The following is a 23,011-nucleotide window of genomic DNA, read 5'->3' as shown; positions in this document are numbered from 1 at the left end:
GCAAATGCTCTTCCTTTTACATGGTTTCATTTTGAGAACTTTTCAACTTTGCATGCTACAACAATGTTGCAAAAATGTCACTAATGTATCACGTAGAATCTTATTGGATTTTTCAGGGAGACAATCTTTGTCCTGGTGGATAGATTCCAATTTATTTTTCTTTGGTGTCCTTTTATTCACATGTTTTGGAAATTTATGTCTAAAGATACCAATCTCTTGAATCGAGGTTCAGTCTGGGGGTTCAGGAGAGCACAGGGAGCTTAGTTTCCTCAAGAGGCGAAGTTACCAATAATTATCCTGGACTCTGTGTGATCTTCGGGTCACTTCAGAGCTAGCCTCTTTGAAATAGAGAAAAAGTTATCTAAATTTCAATCAGACAATATTTTATCTATAGCTTATATCAATCATCAAGGAGGAAATTGCAGTTCTTTTACATTGAAGGATATCACAAGGTTTTTTTTATTTGAAAACGGAAATGCAGATTTCCTCGGTTGGCAATCCTTCCACAGGAATGATATCTCTATCAAGTAGTTTTAAACTAGATTGTGGAACATTGGGGTATACCAGAGAAAGACCTGATGACTTCTGTTTCCAACAGCCATAGCTCAGGTGGAATAGAGCATTCTTCAGTAATTCTGATTGCTCAGCCCAGGCCCCGCAGAACTTGGTTTGCAAATCTTTTTCAGATTTCCAAGTTATTTCCTGCCATATAGCCTGTTACAAGTAAACTTGCTTAAATGATTTGGAAAATTATTATTTTTTCTGTTGTAAAAAATTGTTTTAACTGGCGTTCTTTTAGAATTCAAGGGATTTATCCTTTTACAAGATGGTTCAGATAAGGGCTTATCTGCAAGGTCTTTATAGAGTCCTATGTAGACTTTTTCTGTTTTATACTATAGCAAAATTGCTAACTGTCCTGATGTCAAGCCTTTGTTTGAGCTTAATTTGGATAAATCCAGTGTTTAAACCAATTTCTCCTCTTTGAAACATTAATTTGTTTTATACAACTTAATAGGTTTCCCCTTCAAACCTGTGCATGATTTGGACATTTAGCTTCTGTCTTGGAAGTTTTTTTTGCTTTTAGCAATTTATTCTTCCATTAGAGTTTCTAAATTGTTTGCTTTTTCTCATCTTTTGTTTTCTTCGAATAAGACGGTTTTAAAGACTCAGTATGAATTTTTCGGATTACATCAATCAAGAGAATATAGTCTGTCTCCTTGTCCTACACCAAAGAATTCAATTGGTCTCTTACTCGTTCTAGATGATGTAAGAGCATTAGAATTCTAGTTAAAAATTACAATTTATTATTTATTTTTCTTTAGACAATACTTTAATTTCTTTGTCCCTTAGTCCAGGGGTCAGCAACTTTGGGTCCCCAGATGTTTTGGAACTACGTTTCCCATGATGCTCAGACAGCCTAAAGAGTCTCTCAGCATCATAGGAAATTTTAGTTCCAGAACATCTGGGGGTCAAGGTTGCTGACCCCTGCCTTAGTCCATATATAGGTCAGAAGGCCACAGCAGTTTCTTTAGTTTCTCGGCTAAACTTTTACTAAGGCTTATTTGGTGGCGGGATTGTCTTCTTTCAAAATGTATTGTTGCTTGTTCTACTAGATCAGTTTCCTCTTCTTGGGTTTTTAAGAATGAGACTTTTATATTTTACAAATTTGTCAGGCAGAGACTTACTTCTTACATACTTTCTCTAAATTCTTACACTTTTGTTTGTCTGGTAGGAAAGTCCTTCAGGCAGCATTGTCTGGTAATAGGTACCTGCCTTAAATGTTGTCCTGCCTAGTTACATGTTAACTTCATATCTTAGGTATTTATTTCCCAGGAGTAATGAGTCGTGGACTCTCAAGACCTTCTGAAATATAAAACAATATTTATGCTTATCTGATGATAAATGAATTTCTTTAATGGTCCACTAGACCTGTCCAAATAAATTGTTTACTTTAATATATATATTCATTGATTGATTGATTTTTATCTTCCCTGGTTATTTGTCTTCCATATACATTTTCTTCATTAGTAGAACACATTATAGTTGACTAAAAGAATAAATCAAAGGCACTACTTGAATTAATTTTTAGCCTTTATAAATCCATTCTTAATTGTAAGTACATCCAAGAGTGGCTTTATGGAATAAGATTGCTGTCAAAAAGGCAAGCTATTCTTTCATTGTACATAATAATAATAATAATTATTATTATTTATGTGTATAGCGCCTCCAAATTCCGATAACGCTGGGTACAGTGATAGGGAATAAAATAACAAGGATTTGTGATAAAATACAAAACCTAACAAAACTAAACAAATAGTACAGGAGGAAGAGGGCCCTGCTCTGGAGAGCTCAGCCTTCAGGTTTAGGGTGCAGAGACATAAGGTTGGGGGTAGCTTGTCACATCAGTTGTAGTTGCAGCAGTGAGTCAGGCAGTTTATGTATTAGTTTAGCTAGGATGAGAGATGGAGGAGAGATGGTACGCCTGTCTGAATAGGTGGGTTTTCAAGGAGCGTCTGAAGCTTTACAAGGATGGAGACAGTCTTATGGAGCAGGGTAGAAAGTTCCAGAGGTCAGGAGCAGCACGTGCGAAGTCTTGGAGACGGGAGTGGGACGTAGAGATAACAGAAGTGGAGAGACGTAGGTCAGAGGTTGTTAGAAGAGAACGGGATGGGGAATATTTCACCATGAGAGAGGAAATCTAGTTGGGAGTTAGACTGTTATGTGCTTTGTAATTTAGGGTTAATACATTAAATTGTATTCTGGAGTGTATGGGGAGCCAGTGTAGAGACTGCCAGAGCGGAGCAGCTGATGTAGATCGGCGACTTAGGTGGATGAGTCTAGCAGAAGCATTCATAATAGATTGGAGGAAGGAGAGGCGATGTGACAAAATGAGGGAATGAATAAGTATTTTTGTAGTTTTTTGAGTAAGTAAGGGACGTACAGTATTCTGGAAATGTTGCGTAGGTGTGAACGGCAGGATTTGGTAAGCACTTGTATATGTGGGTTGAATGTGAGTTCTGAGTCTAGTGTAACCCCAAGACAGTGGACCTGGTGAGGTGTTGAGAATAGAGTCTCCAACCATCAGAGAAATGTCAGGTGTTGGATGTTTTGAAGAGGGGGGGAATAAGAAGCATCTCCGTTTTGGATGGATTGAGTTGGAGGTAGTGTGAAGACATCCAAGAGGAAATTGCATAGAGGCAGTTGGAAATCTGGTTGAGTAAAGAGGGAGAGATATTAGGAGAGGAAAGACAGATTTGGGTCTCATCAGCATATAAGTGGTATTGGAATCCAAAGGAGGCTATAAGTTTTCCAAGGGAGGATGCATAGAGAGAGTAAAGCAAGGGACCCAAGACAGAGTCTTGCGGTACTCCAACTGAGAGAGGCATAGAATCACAACATATGTTGTTAAAGGAAACTGAAAATGAGCGTTTTGAGGGATGAGGCAAACCAGGAGAGGGCTGTTTGTCGGATGCCAAATTAATGTACTATTTCTCCAACATTGGTGTGTCCGGTCCACGGCGTCATCCTTACTTGTGGGATATCTCTTCCCCAACAGGAAATGGCAAAGAGTCCCAGCAAAGCTGGCCATATAGTCCCTCCTAGGCTCCGCCCACCCCAGTCATTCTCTTTGCCGTTGCACAGGCAACATCTCCACGGAGATGTTTAAGAGTTTTTTGGTGTTTAAATGTAGTTTTTATTCTTCTATCAAGTGTTTGTTATTTTAAAATAGTGCTGGTATGTACTATTTACTCTGAAACAGAAAAGGATGAAGATTTCTGTTTGTTAGAGGAAGATGATTTTAGCAGACAGTAACTAAAATCGATTGCTGTTTCCACATAGGACTGTTGAGATGAAGTAACTTCAGTTGGGGGAAACAGCAGACTTTTCTGCTTAAGGTATGACTAGCCATATTTCTAACAAGACCATGTAATGCTGGAAGGCTGTCATTTCCCCTCATGGGGACCGGTAAGCCATTTTCTTAGTCAAACAAACAGAATAAAGGGCTTAATATGGGCTATAAAACTGGTAGACACTTTTATGGGCTAAATCGATTGCTTTATTTGGGCATTTTATTCATATTTATGCTGACAATTCGCATTTATAAACTTGGGGAACGTTTATTAAACGGCAGGCACTATGTTAGACACCTTTTCCAGTCAGGGGGCCTTCCTAGTTGTAGACTGAGCCTCATTTTCGCGCCATTACTGCGCAGTTGTTTTTTGAGAGCAGGGCATGCAGATGCATGTGTGAGGATCTGAAATTTGCTGGAAAAGCTTCTAGAAGGCGTCAATTGGTATTGTATTCCCCTCTGGGCTTGGTTGGGTCTCAGCAAAGGCTATAGCTGGGACTGTATAGGGGTTAAATTTGTAAACGGCTACGGTTCCGTTATTTTAAGGGTTAAAGCTCTGAAATTTGGCGTGCAATACTCTTAATGCTTTAAGACACTGTGATGAAATTTTGGTAATTTTTGAACAATTCCTTCATACTTTTTCACATATTCAGTAATAAAGTGTTTTCTGTTTAAAATTTAAAGAGACAGTAACGGTTTTGTTTTAAAACGTTTTTTGTGCTTTGTTGACAAGTTTAAGCCTGTTTAACATATCTGTGCCTTCGGATAAGCTATGTTCTATATGTATGAAAGCCAATGTGTCTCCCCATTTAAATTTATGTGATAATTGTGCCATAGCGTCCAAACAAAGTAAGGACAGTACTGCCACAGATAATGAAATTGCCCAAGATGATTCCTCAGATGAGGGGAGTAAGCATGATACTACATCATCTCCTACTGTGTCTACACCAGTTTTGCCCACACAGGAGGCCCCTAGTACATCTAGTGCGCCAATGCTTATTACCATGCAACAATTAACGGCTGTAATGGATAACTCCATAGCAAATATTTTATCCAAAATGCCTACTTATCAGAGAAAGCGCGATTGCTCTGTTTTAAACACTGAAGAGCAGGAGGGCGCTGATGATAATTGTTCTGTCATACCCTCACACCAATCTGAAGGGGCCATGAGGGAGGTTTTGTCAGATGGAGAAATTTCAGATTCAGGAAAAATTTCTCATCAAGCTGAACCTGATGTTGTGACATTTAAATTTAAATTAGAACATCTCCGCGCACTGCTTAAGGAGGTGTTATCTACTCTGGATGATTGTGACAACTTGGTCATTCCAGAGAAATTATGCAAGATGGACAAGTTCCTAGAGGTTCCGGTGCACCCCGACGCTTTTCCTATACCCAAGCGGGTGGCGGACATAGTAAATAAGGAGTGGGAAAAGCCTGGCATACCTTTTGTTCACCCCCCTATATTTAAGAAATTATTTACTATGGTTGACCCCAGAAAGGACTTATGGCAGACAGTGCCTAAGGTCGAGTGGGCAGTTTCTACTCTAAACAAACGCACTACTATTCCTATCGAAGATAGTTGTGCTTTCAAAGATCCTATGGATAAAAAATTGGAGGGTTTGCTTAAAAAGATTTTTGTACAGCAAGGTTACCTTCTACAACCCATTTCGTGCATTGTTCCTGTCACTACAGCAGCGTGGTTCTGGTTCGAGGAACTAGAAAACTCGCTTAGTAGAGAGACTCCATATGAGGAGGTTATGGACAGAGTTCACGCACTTAAGTTGGCTAACTCTTTTTTATTTTAGATGCCGCTTTGCAATTAGCTAGATTAGCGGCGAAAAATTCAGGGTTTGCTATCGTGGCGCGCAGAGCGCTTTGGCTAAAGTCTTGGTCAGCGGATGTTTCATCCAAGACAAAATTGCTTAACATCCCTTTCAAAGGTAAAACTCTATTTGGACCAGAATTGAAAGAGATTATTTCAGACATCACTGGGGGAAAGGGCCACGCCCTTCCACAAGATAGGCCTTTCAAGGCCAAAAATAAGTCTAATTTTCGTTCCTTTCGCAATTTCAGGAACGGACCGGCCTCTAATTCTGCATCCTCTAAGCAAGAGGGTAATGCCTCACAACCCAAACCAGCCTGGAAACCGATGCAAGGCTGGAACAAGGGTAAGCAGGCCAAGAAGCCTGCCGCTGCTAACAAAACAGCATGAAGGATTAGCCCCCGATCCGGGACCGGATCTAGTGGGGGGCAGACTCTCTCTCTTTGCTCAGGCTTGGGCAAGAGATGTTCAGGATCCCTGGGCGCTAGAAATAGTTTCTCAGGGTTATCTCCTGGAATTCAGGGAACTACCCCCAAGGGGAAGTTTCCACATGTCTCACTTATCCTCAAACCAAATAAAGAGACAGGCGTTCTTACATTGTGTAGAAGATCTGTTAAAGAAGGGAGTGATACACCCAGTTCCAATAAAGGAACAAGGAATGGGATTCGTAGTTCCCAAAAAAAAGAGGGAACTTTCAGACCAATTTTGGATTTGAAGATCCTAAACAAATTTCTCAGGGTACCATCGTTCAAGATGGAAACCATTCGAACGATTCTACCCACTATCCAGGAAAGTCAATTTATGACTACCGTGGATCTAAAGGATGCGTACCTACATATTCCTATCCACAAAGAACATCATCAGTTCCTAAGGTTCGCTTTTCTGGACAAGCATTACCAGTTTGTGGCCCTCCCATTCGGGTTAGCCACTGCTCCAAGGATTTTCACAAAGGTACTAGGGTCCCTTCTAGCGGTTCTAAGACCGAGGGGCATTGCAGTAGTACCTTACTTGGACGACATTCTAATACAAGCGTCGTCCCTGTCAAAAGCAAAGGCTCATACAAACATCGTTCTGGCCTTTCTCAGATCACACGGATGGAAGGTGAACATAGAAAAAAGTTCTCTGTCTCCGTCGACAAGAGTTCCCTTCTTGGGAACAATAATAGATTCCTTAGAAATGAGGATTTTTCTGACAGAGGTCAGAAAGTCAAAACTTCTAAGCTCTTGTCAAGTTCTTCATTCTGTTCCTCGTCCTTCCATAGCGCAGTGCATGGAAGTAGTAAGGTTGATGGTTGCAGCAATGGACATAGTTCCTTTTGCACAAATTCATCTAAGACCATTACAACTGTGCATGCTCAAACAGTGGAATGGGGACTATACAGACTTGTCTCCAATGATTCAAGTAGATCAGAAGACCAGAGATTCACTCCGTTGGTGGCTGACCCTGGACCATCTTTCCCAGGGAATGAGCTTCCGCAGACCAGAGTGGGTCATTGTCACGACCGACGCCAGTCTAGTGGGCTGGGGCGCGGTCTGGGAATCCCTGAAAGCTCAGGGTCTATGGTCTCGGGAAGAGTCTCTTCTCCCGATAAACATTCTGGAACTGAGAGCGATATTCAATGCTCTCAGGGCTTGGCCTCAACTAGCAAAGGCCAGATTCATAAGGTTCCAATCAGACAACATGACGACCGTTGCGTATATCAATCATCAGGGGGGAACAAGGAGTTCCCTGGCGATGAAAGAAGTGACCAAAATAATTCAATGGGCGGAGGATCACTCCTGCCACCTGTCTGCGATCCACATCCCAGGTGTGGAAAACTGGGAGGCGGATTTTCTGTCGTCAGACATTCCATCCGGGGGAGTGGGAACTCCATCCGGAGATCTTGCCCAAATAACTCAATTATGGGGCATTCCAGACATGGATCTGATGGCGTCTCGTCAGAACTTCAAGGTTCCTTGCTACGGGTCCAGATCCAGAGATCCCAAGGCGACTCTAGTAGATGCACTAGTAGCACCTTGGACCTTCAACCTAGCTTATGTATTTCCACCGTTTCCTCTCATTCCCAGGCTGGTAGCCAGGATCAATCAGGAGAGGGCCTCGGTGATCTTGATAGCTCCTGCGTGGCCACGCAGGACTTGGTATGCAGACCTGGTGAATATGTCATCGGTTCCACCATGGAAGCTACCTTTGAGACAGGACCTTCTTGTTCAGGGTCCATTCGAACATCCAAATCTGGTCTCCCTCCAGCTGACGGCTTGGAGATTGAACGCTTGATTCTATCGAAGCGTGGGTTTTCAGATTCTGTGATAGATACTCTGGTTCAGGCCAGAAAACCGGTAACTAGAAAGATTTACCATAAAATATGGAAAAGATATATCTGTTGGTGTGAATCCAAAGGATTCCCATGGAATAAGATAAAAATTCCTAAGATTCTCTCCTTTCTACAAGAAGGTTTGGAGAAAGGATTATCTGCAAGTTCTCTAAAGGGACAGATCTCTGCTTTATCTGTCTTACTACACAAAAGACTGGCAGCTGTGCCAGATGTTCAAGCATTTGTTCAGGCTCTGGTTAGGATCAAGCCTGTTTACAGACCTTTGACTCCTCCCTGGAGTCTAAATCTAGTTCTTTCAGTTCTTCAAGGGGTTCCGTTTGAACCTTTACATTCCATAGATATTAAGTTACTATCTTGGAAAGTTTTGTTTTTGGTTGCTATTTCTTCTGCTAGAAGAGTTTCAGAGTTATCTGCTCTGCAGTGTTCTCCACCCTATCTGGTGTTCCATGCAGATAAGGTGGTTTTTGCGTACTAAGCCTGGTTTTCTTCCAAAGGTTGTTTCTAACAAAAATATTAACCAGGAGATAGTTGTACCTTCTTTATGTCCAAATCCAGTTTCAAAGAAGGAACGTTTGTTACACAATTTGGACGTAGTCTGTGCTCTAAAATTCTATTTAGAGGCTACAAAAGATTTCAGTCAAACATCTTCTTTGTTGTCTATTCTGGTAAAAGGAGAGGTCAAAAAGCGACTTCTACCTCTTTCCTTTTGGCTTAAAAGCATCATCCGATTGGCTTATGAGACTGCCGGACGGCAGCCTCCTGAAAGAATCACAGCTCACTCCACTAGGGCTGTGGCTTCCACATGGGCCTTCAAGAACGAGGCTTCTGTTGACCAGATATGTAAGGCAGCGACTTGGTCTTCACTGCACACTTTTGCCAAATTTTACAAATTTGATACTTTTGCTTCTTCGGAGGCTATTTTTGGGAGAAAGGTTTTGCAAGCTGTGGTGCCTTCCGTTTAGGTAACCTGATTTGCCGTGGACCGGACACACCAATGTTGGAGAAAACAGAATTTATGCTTACCTGATAAATTACTTTCTCCAACGGTGTGTCCGGTCCACGGCCCGCCCTGGTTTTTTAATCAGGTCTGATGAATTATTTTCTCTAACTACAGTCACCACGGTACCATTTGGTTTCTCCTATATATATTTCCTCCTGTCCGTCGGTCGAATGACTGGGGTGGGCGGAGCCTAGGAGGGACTATATGGCCAGCTTTGCTGGGACTCTTTGCCATTTCCTGTTGGGGAAGAGATATCCCACAAGTAAGGATGACGCCGTGGACCGGACACACCGCTGGAGAAAGTAATTTATCAGGTAAGCATAAATTCTGTTTTTTAGGAGGAGAGGATGGTCAACTGTGTCAAAGGCAGCGGACAGGTCAAGAAGACTTAGTAAGGAGTATTGGCCTTTTGCTTTAGGTGATAAAAGGTAATTTGTTACTTTAGTAAGAGCGGTTTATGTTGAGTGTTTAGGGCAGAAACCAGAATTTAGTGGATAAAGTAAGGAGTTGGTTGTGAGAAATTGAGTTAGCCGATTATACACCAGTCGTTCCAATAATTTTGAAGCAAAGGGAAGTAAGGAGACCAGTCGATAGAAGGGGTGGAGGGGTCAAGCGAGGGCTTTTTTAGGATTGGTATGATTGATGCATGCTTGAAGGTATCCGGAAATGTGCCAGCGGTGAGAGATTGGTTAAAGAGATGAGTTAGGGTAAGGGATAGTGAAGCAGAGAGAGAGGGAAGAAGTTGTGAAGGAATAGGGTCAAGTGGGCAGGTTGTGAGATGAGCCAAGGATAGGAGTACAGAGACTTCTTCCTCTGTTACAGCAGGGAAGTAGCATAGAATTTTGTTAATAGAAGGGGTGGGTAGGATTGCTGGGTTTGAGGGGTGTGAGGTGCAGATATCTTTTCTAAAGGTGTCAATTTTATTTTTGAAGTGATCAGCAATAATCTGAGCAGTGAGGTTGGTAGAGGGCAGGGGTTCATGTGGATGTAGAAGGGAGTTAAAGGATTAGAAAAGCTTTCTGGGGTTGGATGCGTGAGATGATACAAGGGAGGAGAAATAGACTTGTTTGGCCAGGCTGAGCGCAGAGTTGTAGGACTTAAAGGGACACTGAACCCAAATTTTTTCTTTTGTGATTCAGATAGAACATGCAATTTTAAGCAACTTTCTAATTTACTCCTATTATCAATTTTTCTTCGTTCTCTTGCCATCTTTATTTGAAAAAGAAGGAATCTAAGCTTTTTTTTGGTTCAGCACTCTGGACAGCACTTTTTTATTGGTGGATTCATTTATCAACCAATCAGCAAGAACCGTCCAGGTTGTTCACCAAAAATGGGCCAGCATCTAAACTTACATTCTTGCATTTCAAATAAAGATACCAAGAGAATGAAGAAAATTTGATAATAGGAGTAAGTTAGAAAGTTGCTTAAAATGTCATGCTCTATTTCAATCACAAAAGAATTTTTTTTGGCTCAGTGTCCCTTTAAGGATGAATTTATAATGCCGGAAATCAGCACAGGTGCGTGATTTCCTCCACTGCCGTTCAGCAGTCCGTGAACATCGCTGAAGATATCTGGTCTGTTTGGTGTGCCACGGTTGCCGTTGAGTGATTGATGTACGTTGAAGAGTGGAGGGTGCAGCTTTGTCGAGTGTTTTTTTTTTTTTTAGTGCCGAATTATACTGTAAAGCCACAAGGTTTGGGCAAGAGAGGGATGAAATGTTGGAGAGCAGAGGATTCAGTTGAGTGGAAAAGTCTGTGAGATCCAAGTCATTTAAATTCCTGCAAGGTAGCAGTTTTTTGGGGGCTTGCAAAGATGTAGTAGCTAGAGTAAGAGAGAAAGTTAGTAGATGGTGGTCAGAGAGAGGAAAGGGGAAGTTAAGAAAGTTGGAAACGGCAAAGATTAGTGAGGACTAAGTCTATGGAGTTGCCTTCACAGTGGGTTGGAGATGTTGTCCACTGGGACAGGCCAAAAGAGGTGGTAAGGGATAGAAGTTTAGAGGCAGCAGGCATGTTAGGATTATCAACGGGTATGTTGAAGTCCCCTAAGATGAGAGAAGGCACATAACAAGAGAGAAAATGTGGAAGCCAGGCTTCAAAGTGGTCCAGAAATTGTGATGCTGGGCCAGGGGGCTGATAGATAACTGCAACACGAAGAGCTACAGGGGAGACGAGGCAGATAGCATGAACTTCAAAAGATGAGAAGGAAAGAGAGGGGGTAAAGGAATGCAGTGAAAGGTACTGTGTGGAGACAGGAGAATTCCTACTCCCTTCTCCTGGTCTGGGAGTGTGACTGTATTTCGTATTTGTGACATACAAATATATATATATATATATATATATATATATATCAGTGATGTGCAGTCACTAGAGGCAGGTGAGGCAGTGCTTCACCTCTCATATGGGCAAAAATATATATTTTTTTTATTGGCTTTAAAAAAAAAATTGTAATTTTTTTTCCCCAGCATTTTTTTTTTCACAGCTATATGTTGTGCAATGGAGAGGCACAAGCAGGTCTGCCCACCATTACAAAACATGCTGCACCACCTACTGGATGCAAGTGGTTAAGATCATTGCATGGCCCATTAACTGCTTATTTGAGGCAGTCCTATTTGGGCTGAACCAATCCAGTGAGAGGCATTAGTAAGTGGAATATAGGGTTGGGGCTGGATGTTAAATCATATAAAACAAAACAAAAACGGAAAAAAACCAACTTTCATATATTTTGTTGCTGTCCTGTGAACCTGCTAGCTTTGCTAAAGTGAAAAAGAGAGTTCTGTTCTTCCCCTCTAAGTGCAGTGGAATGTGCCACTGCACAGAGGAGGAAGAGAGGCACAGAGAGCAGTGTTTCAGCCACATCTTATTGAAGTAAGATTTTACTGAAAGGGATTCTGTTAGTGAAAATGATAATTTAATGAATGTGGTTTAGTGTTTTTTTACTCTTTTACAGCAGGGTCGTTTTTGTATTTTGTTTACTCAAACTTTACACCCACTAACTTAGCAGCTTGCCTCTGTACTTCACACTAAATTATAGACTAATTTTCTGAACTCTCTGTAGCTCTGCTGTTTTATTACTTTAAAATGCAGTGGTCCCCCCCCCCCCCCTTGTGTGTCTCTCTCTCTATCTATCCATCTCTCTCCTTATGTGTTGTTCTCCCCCATGGTCTCTTTCTCTCTCTGTCTCTCTTCCTCCCCCTCTGACTCTCATCCCTTATGTAATGAAATAATCTATAAGCATAATTTGCAGCATTAAAGTAAAAAGTATGTTTTTAAACATATTTTAATGGGCATGGATTTCTAGATCTCATAATCAGAGCAAGCATTGTATTATCTGGCAAGAGTTTCTGTTACAATCCTTTTAGACTAAAATCAGATGTTTACTAAGTTGACCAGTTTTCCAAGACACCATTTAAAGGGACATGAAACCCATATGAAACCCATATGCAAATTTAAATAACTTTCCAATTTACATCTAATATCTAATTTTCTTCATTCTTTTGATGTCCTTTGTTGAAAATCATTTCTAAATATGCTCAGTAGCTGCTGATTGGTGGCTGCACATAGATACCTCATGTGATTGGCTCACCCATGTGCATTGCTATTTCTTCAACAAAGGATATCTAAAGAATGAAGGTGTATCCTAGCCACTGCCTCACCAGCCTCAGACGTCACTGCACGTCACTGATATATATATATATATATATATATATATATATATATATATAGAAGGGCGCACAGCAGAAAAGTCCTTCCTAGTGTAGTATATCAGATAACTTGAAAGTAGTTCAAAAAAGTAAGATAAATGAACACTCACGTGTGACAACCTCAGCTCTTATGAGGTATGGATAAAGCACTGTGTGGCATATAGCCACTGTAAATCTCAGCTCCGTTTCCCTCAAGCACTCAAACGTTCTTTTCTTGTAGTCCTCACCTCCCCAACAGAAGATTAACCGTTTCAGAAGGGAGGGCAAAATCCTGTTTGCAAACGATCTTTATGTGACCTCCTTATGTATTGTATAAAGGGAATGTTGGATGTGGGTTTACAAAAAACGTTAATATACCAATTCGTATACACAATCTTTGTTGTCTCTCATGTATACATATACACATCAAAATAATGTTAAAAAGTTGCTTCACAAGCATGAAGCTTTATCCATACCTCATAAGAGCTGAGGTTGTCACACGTGAGTGTTCATTTATCTATACTTTTTTGAACTACTTTCAATTTATCTGATATACTACACTAGGAAGGACTATTCTGCTTTGCGCCCTTCCCTCTTCTGTTTTAGATTTTGCCTTGGAGGATCTCCCTTGCCTAAGCGGACTTCTTCTGTTCACCTTGGATTAGGCTGCGAGTGGAAAATACTTCCTTTGGTTTACTCTCCTCGCTTCACATGTGATTTGATGTTTTGGGACTAAACAAGGGGAGATCTGTATTCGCAGGACATTACTGGTATTCAAAAGTGGGTTATCTATATTTAATAGCGCTGTATTTACTCTGTCTTGGATATGGATATATATATATATATATATATATATATATATATATACACATTTTCTTTTTCTTTCTTTTTTTTTAGAATAAAAATCTTTGATAACAAATACAATTATTAATTATTTTTTTTTATTTTATTTCTTTGTTTATATTTTAATTTACACTTTCCACATTCTGCTGCTATTCCACTGAAATTCCTGCTGTGACATCAAAAGCCTTTCAGTAAAATGGGAACTAACATTTATTTTTTACAGTGTTTTGACACATGCTGGAAGTATATTTCCCCAAAAAATTGCACCTCCAAAAGTAAAAATGTATATGTATTTCCAGAAAAGAAAAGTGTACTTCCAAAAAAAATTGTATTTATAATTAAAGATTTGTAATTTTAATTAAAAAACAAAACAAAAAACAATTGCATTAAAAAATATAAAAAAAATTGGTTTCCAGATGGCTGTGGTGCTATGTATCAAATTACAGTTAGTACATTGTAGTCAGAAGACTAAAAAGTATACATGTTTCAGCACTCGTAGTTCCTAAATGATATTGTGTGATTTACTTTCACACTATATCATTTAGGGACTAAGACTGCTGAAACGTATCCTTTTTAGTCTTCTGAGTACAATATACAAGCAGACCGAACACGTTTAGGGCTTTATTAAAGTGATGGAAAACTCACCTCCTTTTTTTAAAATCAGATCTGGAATTTTAGTGATATTTTCGATGGAGTTTAATTAATCAATTGTAACAAACGTGCTATAACTTGCTTTTTAATATAGATATGAAATTCAAAATACAGCCGCCCACTTCAAGAGTCAATTTTCCTGTTGCTAACAGTTTGAATTGTTCTCCAATCAGCGATCTACCCATATGGCACTTTTGTTGTAGCTAGAGCACTGATTGGAGAACCGTTAGCCCACAGAAAAATTGACTCTTTAAATGGGCGGCGGAGCACGGGGTATTTTGAATTTCATATCTATATTAAAAAGCAAGTTATAGCGCATCTTTATTACAACTGATTAATTAAACTCCATCTAAAATATCACTAACATTCCGGATCTGATTTTAAAATGGGGAGAGTTTACCATCACTTTAATGACCTGAAAAAAATTATGAATTAAGTTGAAACGGACATGCAGTACATTTTATAATACTTTTCAACCTTGTCACAATACATACTTAAGTATAAGCCGTGCTAGATCATAAACCTTTTCTTTGGTATGTCTTGCTAGATCATAAACCTTTTCTTTAGTATAAGTCTTGCTAGATCATAAACCTTGTGTAGACAAAACCCCAGAAGCCACAAATGTGTTTTATAGTTGATGTAGTCCAATATTTTAGAGAGACCATAAAGTCGAAATGAACACTTCATGGTCTAGTGCGTGTCTTTACCACTCTAGGGCAATAGTGTTTGCAATTTTTGATTTTGTTTAAGGGCCTCAAACTTTACATTTAGTAAAAATCTAAATACAGCTTTATTAAAAATATATATATATATATATATATATATATATATATATATATATATATATATATATATATATATATATATATATATATATATATATTTTTTTTTTTTTTTTTTGTACTTGCATTATGACAATTCGGTTGTATTGCTTGGTATGGTTGTTTCATCTCAAAGAAAGAATACGAAAGTAGACTAAAGAGTTGCTTATGGTCGTACTTGCAAAAAATGTTTTAAATTCCTTGCTTTGTGAATAAATATTACACCAAGTTATTAAAGAAAAGAACATATGATATGGGAATCATTGCTAAAGCATTACACAGGTTACACAAAAGCTTAGTTTTTTTTTTTTTTTTTTTTACAAAAATTGAGTTCTGTGTGCACTCTACAATACACAGTGGATTACTTTAAAATTAATTTGTATAAAATCTATAAATATGAAGAAATTGGTCAAAAGTTCATGCATACAAGTCTTACTCAAAATATCCTCTTCTTATATTAAGCCCTTAATACAACCATCTGAGCGTGCAGTAGGTACTAACAAACATCAATGTCCTGTAAGATTGCTGGGCACTTTTAAAATATCCCAAACAAGACCCGGTGAATAATTCAGAGCAATAGACTCCTGAATACTAAGCAGAAAAACTGCACTAGGAACCGTCTCCTTTCAGTGCACCTTTGGATTACCGATTCACACTGAAGCATAATTTGGAACCTCTTCCTTCTCTGTGCACCCAGACACTATCGTCGCTTCAGGAAAAATTTCCTCGTTCCTTTACTTAGGTGATAGCAAGTCTTGCTGTTTTACCCGGCTGAATATCGGTGTTTTGCGCGTTCATGCTTCTAATCCAACCGAGACTGGCTTGAGTGAGGAGCAACTATCACCTAAGTAAAGGAACAAGAAACCTTTCCTGAAGTGATGTAAGTGTCTGGGTGCACGGAGAAAGAAGAGTTTGTTTGCTCTATCTGAATCATGAAAAGTTTAACTTTGGCCGTTGTGTCCCTTTGTTGAAACTTCGCTCCTTTCCATGACCGCGTACTCATGTAGGCTTAGGAGCGAGCACGTATCTGAGGACTATATGCCAGCTGTTTTTGCAATAGATAAATTTTATAGCACAGGTCACGTGAACAGTTCTAAGCCTACTTCAGTATGTGTTCATGCAAACAATATATTTAAAAAAAAAAAAAAAAAAAAGATACCAACAGAAATGGGTGCATTTGATAAAAGAAGTACATTGAACAGTTATTTAATTTGTATGTTATTTGAATAATGAATAGTTGGTACATGATTACGTGATTACTGACTTGTGGGATGTAGTTACCGGGGTGACTGAATTGTTTTCTTCAGCGTTTTTTTCTGTTTCCTGCTAATCTCTTTAAGATAAATATTTATGGTACAATACTGGGAAGAACATTATAGACGTTAGACCCAGGTTTTAAATATCTTCAGTAACTTCCAGGCTGAACCTCATAACCCAGCATGTGCTGCTACTCTGTCTGTAAGAAAATGTATCTTTTTTTTCTCTATCTGACCACATCTGGGTACCCATCCCTAGATCAAAATATGCATAAACGGTCAGATGCCGACAAGCCGCGGTGTACAGCTGGTGCAGGTAAGTCTTTAAAAAAAAAAATAGTAGTAATGCTGCACCTACCAGCATGTTTCTAACCACTTACCGGTGTGACTTTAGTGATCTGAGCTGTTTAACTCCATCCTAACACGCCAGGTGTAAACAGTTTGCTTACCTGAGCACAGGTTGTTGTTTCAGTAACATAGCACTGAAATAAATCTGCTGCATGCTCCTATTGACAGCTGGAGATGTGTATTACTGTGGTTTTTTTGATACAAGGTGTGTTTGTACCTTTTTATGAATACCACTACATGAGAACAAGTTGCCTGTTTGCTAAACATTTCACATATTTCATAAAGAGGCAGGGGTTCCTGTATTTGATTAAAATTAAGTTTACTTGTGTATGCAAAGTTCTCGCCCCTAGCGCAGAATCGCGTGGGGCTTCTAGTGTTTCTTAGTTCCAGTCTACAGGACACACTAACAGGCCAGATTTTCAGGATATCTAAACTAGAGCACAGGTGAAATAATCTGGCCCGTTAGTGTGCCCTTTGGACTGTAATTGAGAAACACTGTTCTATAAAGCACCAAAAAATACATCAAGAAAAACGAACTCCTGCACATTTATTCTTTATAGTCGGGCATATTGGGGGCAGAGGCGGCAGTGCTAAAGGTGCCCTCCATACAACTGAGAAATGATGTCTAAAGAAATATGTGCTGCTTATACACAATGTGATTTATTTAACAAACAAAAAAGTTAGCAATGTAAGGGCTTTAATCCCCTTTTTTAAAGAGACTGTAAAGTCAAAATGAAACCTACATTATTCACATAAAATAAAACAAAACATACAATTTTAAAGATTTTTTCAATTTACTTATATAAAAATAGTTTTGTTATTGTAGTGTCCTGAAGATTATACCTAGGTAGACTCAGGAGCACCTACTAGTAGCTAGCTGGTGATTGGTGGCTACACACATGCCTCTTGTCATTGGTTCACCTGATTATGTTCAGCTAGGTTTACGTAGTGCATTGCAGCTCCTGAGCCTACCAAGCTTTACTCTTTAACAAAGGATAAGAAAAGAACAAAGCAAATGTGATAATAGAAGAAAATCGGTAATTTGCGTAAAATTGCATGTTCTATCAGGAACAAAGAAGTTTAATTTTTTCTTTACTATCCCTTCTGTTCTTTCATATAGAATATATTTTAATGAATACAGCATACTACTACTTATAGAATTCTATTTATAGTTTACTTTCTAGGTAATTAAGTGAACATTGGCGAGTTAGGATCAACGGTCATGTTGTGGTCTTTTGTATTGCATTTTATATTTCCCGTATAATAAAGTGCAGTCTATTTCTGTCATAATGGTTGTGTTTTTTTATTTATTTTCTACAGCAAGACCTCTGGTTCAGACTCTGCCTTTGAGAGCTTCTGTCAACAGTGACACCATTTTACCAAAGAAACCTAGTGGCTCTCTCCCTTCTCCTTCAGGTTCCAGGAAGGATCTTGTGCTAACAACTTCTAAAACGTAAGAACATAAAGATGTGTCTCTATGTAATTTGTGTGGGGTATAAGCTAGACAAACACAGTGCACAATGGTATCTCTAAAATATGTCCTAGTGTTATATTACACAGTGCACTTGTGTTGTCTTCATAACTGACCCACTGTGGTACATATAGGATGAACAATAACTGTAGCAGTAGAAACAGCAAACAATAGTAACCACAACAGCTGAACATGGAATAAAGTAGGTCAATGTATAATGATCAGCTGAAGACTGGATACAAGCAGGTCCATGTATAGTGATCAGCTGAAGGCTGGATACAAGCAGGTCCATGTATAGTGATCAGCTGAAGGCTGGATACAAGCTGGTCCATGTATAGTGATCAGCTGAAGGCTGGATACAAGCAGGGCCATGCATAGTGATCAACTGAAGGCCGAATACAGGCATGTCCATGCATAGTGATCAGCTGTAGACTAGATACAAGCAGGTCCATGTATAGTGATCAGCTGAAGACTAGATACAAGCAGGTACATGTATAGTGATCAGCTGAAGACTAGATACAAGCAGGTCCATGTATAGTGATCAGCTGAAGACTGGATACAAGCTGGTCCATGTATAGTGATCAGCTGAAGACTGGATACAAACAGGTCCATGTATATTGATCAGCTGAAGGCTGGATACAAGCTGGTCAATGCATAGTGATCAGCTGAAGGCTGGATACAAGCAGGTCCATGTATAGTGATCAGCTGAAGGCTGGATACAAGCTGGTCCATGTATAGTGATCAGCTGAAGGCTGGATACAAGCTGGTCCATGTATAGTGATCAGCTAAAGGCTGGATACAAGCAGGGCCATGCATAGTGATCAGCTGAAGGCTGGATACAAGCTGGTCCATGTATAGTGATCAGCTGAAGGCTGAATACAAGCTGGTCAATGCATAGTAATCAGCTGAACACTGGATACAAGCTGGTCAATGTACAGGTTAAACTCGAAAAATTAGAATATCGTGCAAAAGTTCATTTATTTCACTAATGCAACTTAAAAGGTGAAACTAATATATGAGAGACTCATTACATTCTAAGCAAGATAGTTCAAGCTGTGATTTGTCATAATTGTGATGATTATAGCTTACAGCTCATGAAAACCCAAAATCCACAATCTCAGAAAATTAGAATATTACATGCAATCAATAAAACAAGGATTGTACATATAACAATATCGGACCTCTGAAAAGTATAAGCATACATACTGTATGGAATCAGTACTTGGTTTGGGCCCCTTTTGCAGCAATTACTGCCTAAATGCGGCGTGGCATGGAAGCTATCAGCCTGTGACACTGCTGAGGTATTATGGAAGACCAGGATGCTTCAATAGCGGCCTTCAGCTCTTCTGCATTGTTTGGTCTCATGTGTCTCATCTTTCTCTTGGCAATACCCCATAGATTCTCTATGGGGTACAGGTCAGGCGAATTTGCTGGCCAATCAAGCACAGTACGGTCATTGAACCAGGTTTTGGTGCTTTTGGCAGTGTGGGCAGGTGCCAAGTCCTGCTGGAAAATGAAGTCGGCATCCCCATAGAGCTTGTCTGCGGAAGGAAGCATGAAGTGCTCCAAAATCTCCTGGTAGACGGCTGCGTTGACCCTGGAATTAATGAAGCACAGTGGACCAACACAAGTATAGACAATGTGACCTAATCACAAAAGAGGGGGCGCTGAATAATAGACAATGGAATGGTTTACATCTATATATATTAATGATGATAACAAGAAAATATATAACATACAATTGAAATGCTATTGTCTTAATACATATGATTCCCTTTTGGGGGAATAATAAAAGGTAATAATGTCCTTTTGATTGTATGGACTATTTTCCTGCGTTGGCTGCCTCCTCCTCACCGGATGGTCCAGGTAAAGCTATAGAAAATTAAGAGAAACAGAGGGGCGCCTCATGTGTGGTATCATCAGTGGGAAACACAAAAATATTGACAGTATAGCCAAATGAGTACTCCCATACTCCAGGAGCACACTTATGTGCTGGTAGGGGCAGGCTGCAGATTTATAAAGGTTTGACAGCTCACCCGTCCAACAACGCTCTTAGTGTTATAATACTGGTACTGCAGTAGACACACAAGATGAGAGCACTATATGTGCAGACTATTTAAGATGGAACCAATGGTATTTTCTTAATTGTATAAATGGGTACTCACATACTCCAAGAGCACACCAATGTGCTTGTGGAAGCCGGCTGTAGATTTAGACAGGTGTGGCAGCTCACCAAAACAGATGGTCTCTTGATGGTTGCGATGTTATGGAACAATGGGTACAATAATCAAAGTATACTGCACCAAATGTCAGGGATATCTCTTGTATACTGGTAAAGGCAGAAGGTAGGTAAAGAGATCCACTCGAGAGTAAAAATCCAAATATTTATTAAAAACAAAGGTTAAAAAACAAAACAAAACAATAGTTGTTATTAAAAGTGGATTTACCAATGTTACCCCAATAATTGCGACGCGTTTCTCGGTTCACAGACCGTTTCATCAGGCAACCGAGAAACGTGTCGCAATTATTGGGGTAACATTGGTAACCCTGTTATCCACTTTTAATAACAAGTATTGTGTTTATTTTATCCTTTGTTTTTAATAAATATTTGGATTTTTACTCTCGAGTGGATCTCTCTACCTACCTGCTGCCTTTACCAGTATACAAGAGATATCCCTGACATTTGGTGCAGTATACTTGGATTATTGTACCCATTGTTCCATAACATTGCAACCATCAAGAGACCATCTGTTTGGGTGAGCTGCCACACCTGCCTAAATCTGCAGCCGGCTTCCACAAGCACATTGGTGTGCTCTTGGAATATGTGTGTACCCATTTATACAATTAAGAAAATACCATTGGTTCCATCTTAAATAGTCTGCACATGTAGTGCTCTCATCTTGTGTCTCCACTGCAGTACCAGTATTATAACACTAAGAGCGTTGTTGGACGGGTGAGCTGTCACACCTTTATAAATCTGCAGCCTGCCCCTACCAGCACATAAGTGTGCTCCTGGAGTATGTGACTACTCATTTGGCTATACTGTCAATATTTTTGTGTTTACCACTGATGATACCACACATGAGGCGCCCCTCTGTTTCTCTTCATTTTCTACAGTGGACCAACACCAGCAGATGCGATGGCTCCACAAATCAACACAGACTGTGGAAACTTCACACTTGACTTCAAGCATCTTGCAGTGTGTGCCTCTCCATTCTACCTCCATACTCTGGGTCCTTGCTTTCTAAATGAGATGCAAAATTTGCTCTCATCAGAAAATAGGACTTTGGACCACTGAGCAACAGACCAGGTCTGTTTTTCTTTAGCCCAGGTAAGACGCTTCTGACGTTGTTTGTTGTTCAGGAGTGGCTTGACAAGAGGAATACGACATTTGAAGCCCATGTCCAGGATCCGTCTGTGTGTGGTGGCTCTTGTGAAAGTCCCCAACACTTTTGAATGGCCTTTTCCTGACAATCCTCTCCAGGCTGCAGTCATCCCTGCTGCTTGTGCACCTTTTTCTTCCACACTTTTCCCTTCCACATAACTTTATATTAATGTGCTTTGATACAGCACTTTGGGAACATCCAAATTATTTTGCAATTACCTTTTTGAGGCTTTCCCTCCTTATGGAGGGTGTCAATGATGGTTTCCTGCACAACTGTCAGGTCAGCAGTCTTTCCCATGATTGTGATTCCTACTGAACCAGACTGAGAGACCTTTTAAAGGCTCAGGAACCCTTTGCAGGTGTTATGGCTTAATTAGCTGATTAGAGTGGGACACTTTGAGCCTAGAATATTGCACCTTTTCACAATATTCTAATTTTCTGAGATTGTGGATTTGGGGTTTTTATGAGTTGTAAGCCATAACTATAATCATCACAATTATGACAAAGTTTCACCTTTTTAAATAAATTAACTTTTGCACAATATTCAAATTTTTCAAATTTTCACCTGTATAGTGATCAGCTGAAGGCTGGATACATGCTGGTCAATGTATAGCGAACAGCTGAAGGCTGGATACAAGCTGGTCATTGTATAGTGATCAGCTGAAGGCTGGATACAAGCAGGTGGTCAATGTATAGTGATCAGCTGAAGGCTGGACACAAGCTGGTCAATGTATAGCGATCAGCTGAAGGCTGGATACAAGCTGGTCAATGTATAGTGATCAGCTGAAGGCTGGATACAAGCTGGTCAATGTATAGTGATCAGCTGAAGGCTGGATACAAGCTGGTCAATGTATAGCGAACAGCTGAAGGCCTGGATACAAGCTGGTCAATGTATAGCGAACAGCTGAAGGCCTGGATACAAGCTGGTCAATGTTTAGGGATCAGCTGAAGGCTGGATACAAGCTGGTCAATTTATAGCGAACAGCTGAAGGCTGGATACATGCTGGTCAATGTATAATGATCAGCTGAAGGCTGGATACAAGCTGGTCATTGTATAGTGATCAGCTGAAGGCTGGATACAAGCAGGTGGTCAATGTATAGTGATCAGCTGAAGGCTGGATACATGCTGGTCAATGTGTAGCGAACAGCTGAAGGCTGGATACAAGCTGGTCATTGTATAGTGATCAGCTGAAGGCTGGATACAAGCAGGTGGTCAATGTATAGTGATCAGCTGAAGGCTGGACACAAGCTGGTCAATGTATAGCGATCAGCTGAAGGCTGGACACAAGCTGGTCAATGTTTAGCGATCAGCTGAAGGCTGGATACAAGCTGGTCAATGTTTAGCGATCAGCTGAAGGCTGGATACAAGCTGGTCAATGTTTAGCGATCAGCTGAAGGCTGGATACAAGCTGGTCAATGTATAGTGATCAGCTGAAGGCTGGATACAAGCTGGTCAATGTTTAGCGATCAGCTGAAGGCTGGATACAAGCTGGTCAATGTTTAGCGATCAGCTGAAGGCTGGATACAAGCTGGTCAATGTTTAGCGATCAGCT

At 39.9% G+C, this 23,011-nt stretch overlaps 1 protein-coding gene across 3 annotated transcripts in view; it reads left to right on the top strand.

The window, feature by feature from the left end:
• The window catches only part of EML1 (EMAP like 1), a 167,779-nt gene that overhangs the window by 37,679 nt on the left and 107,089 nt on the right, over positions 1-23,011 (top strand). For 2 of the 3 annotated variants that reach the window (XM_053697471.1, XM_053697470.1), the window contains exons 3-4: positions 16,514-16,570; positions 17,923-18,055. In XM_053697471.1, coding sequence (XP_053553446.1) covers positions 16,514-16,570; positions 17,923-18,055 — 190 coding nt within the window. The remainder of the gene's footprint in view (positions 1-16,513; positions 16,571-17,922; positions 18,056-23,011) is intronic. The other variant, XM_053697472.1, reaches the window with a different exon arrangement.

Source organism: Bombina bombina, chromosome 1 (genome assembly GCF_027579735.1).
Source record: "Bombina bombina isolate aBomBom1 chromosome 1, aBomBom1.pri, whole genome shotgun sequence".
NCBI lineage: Eukaryota > Metazoa > Chordata > Amphibia > Anura > Bombinatoridae > Bombina > Bombina bombina.
This window is presented reverse-complemented; position numbering and strand designations above follow the sequence as displayed.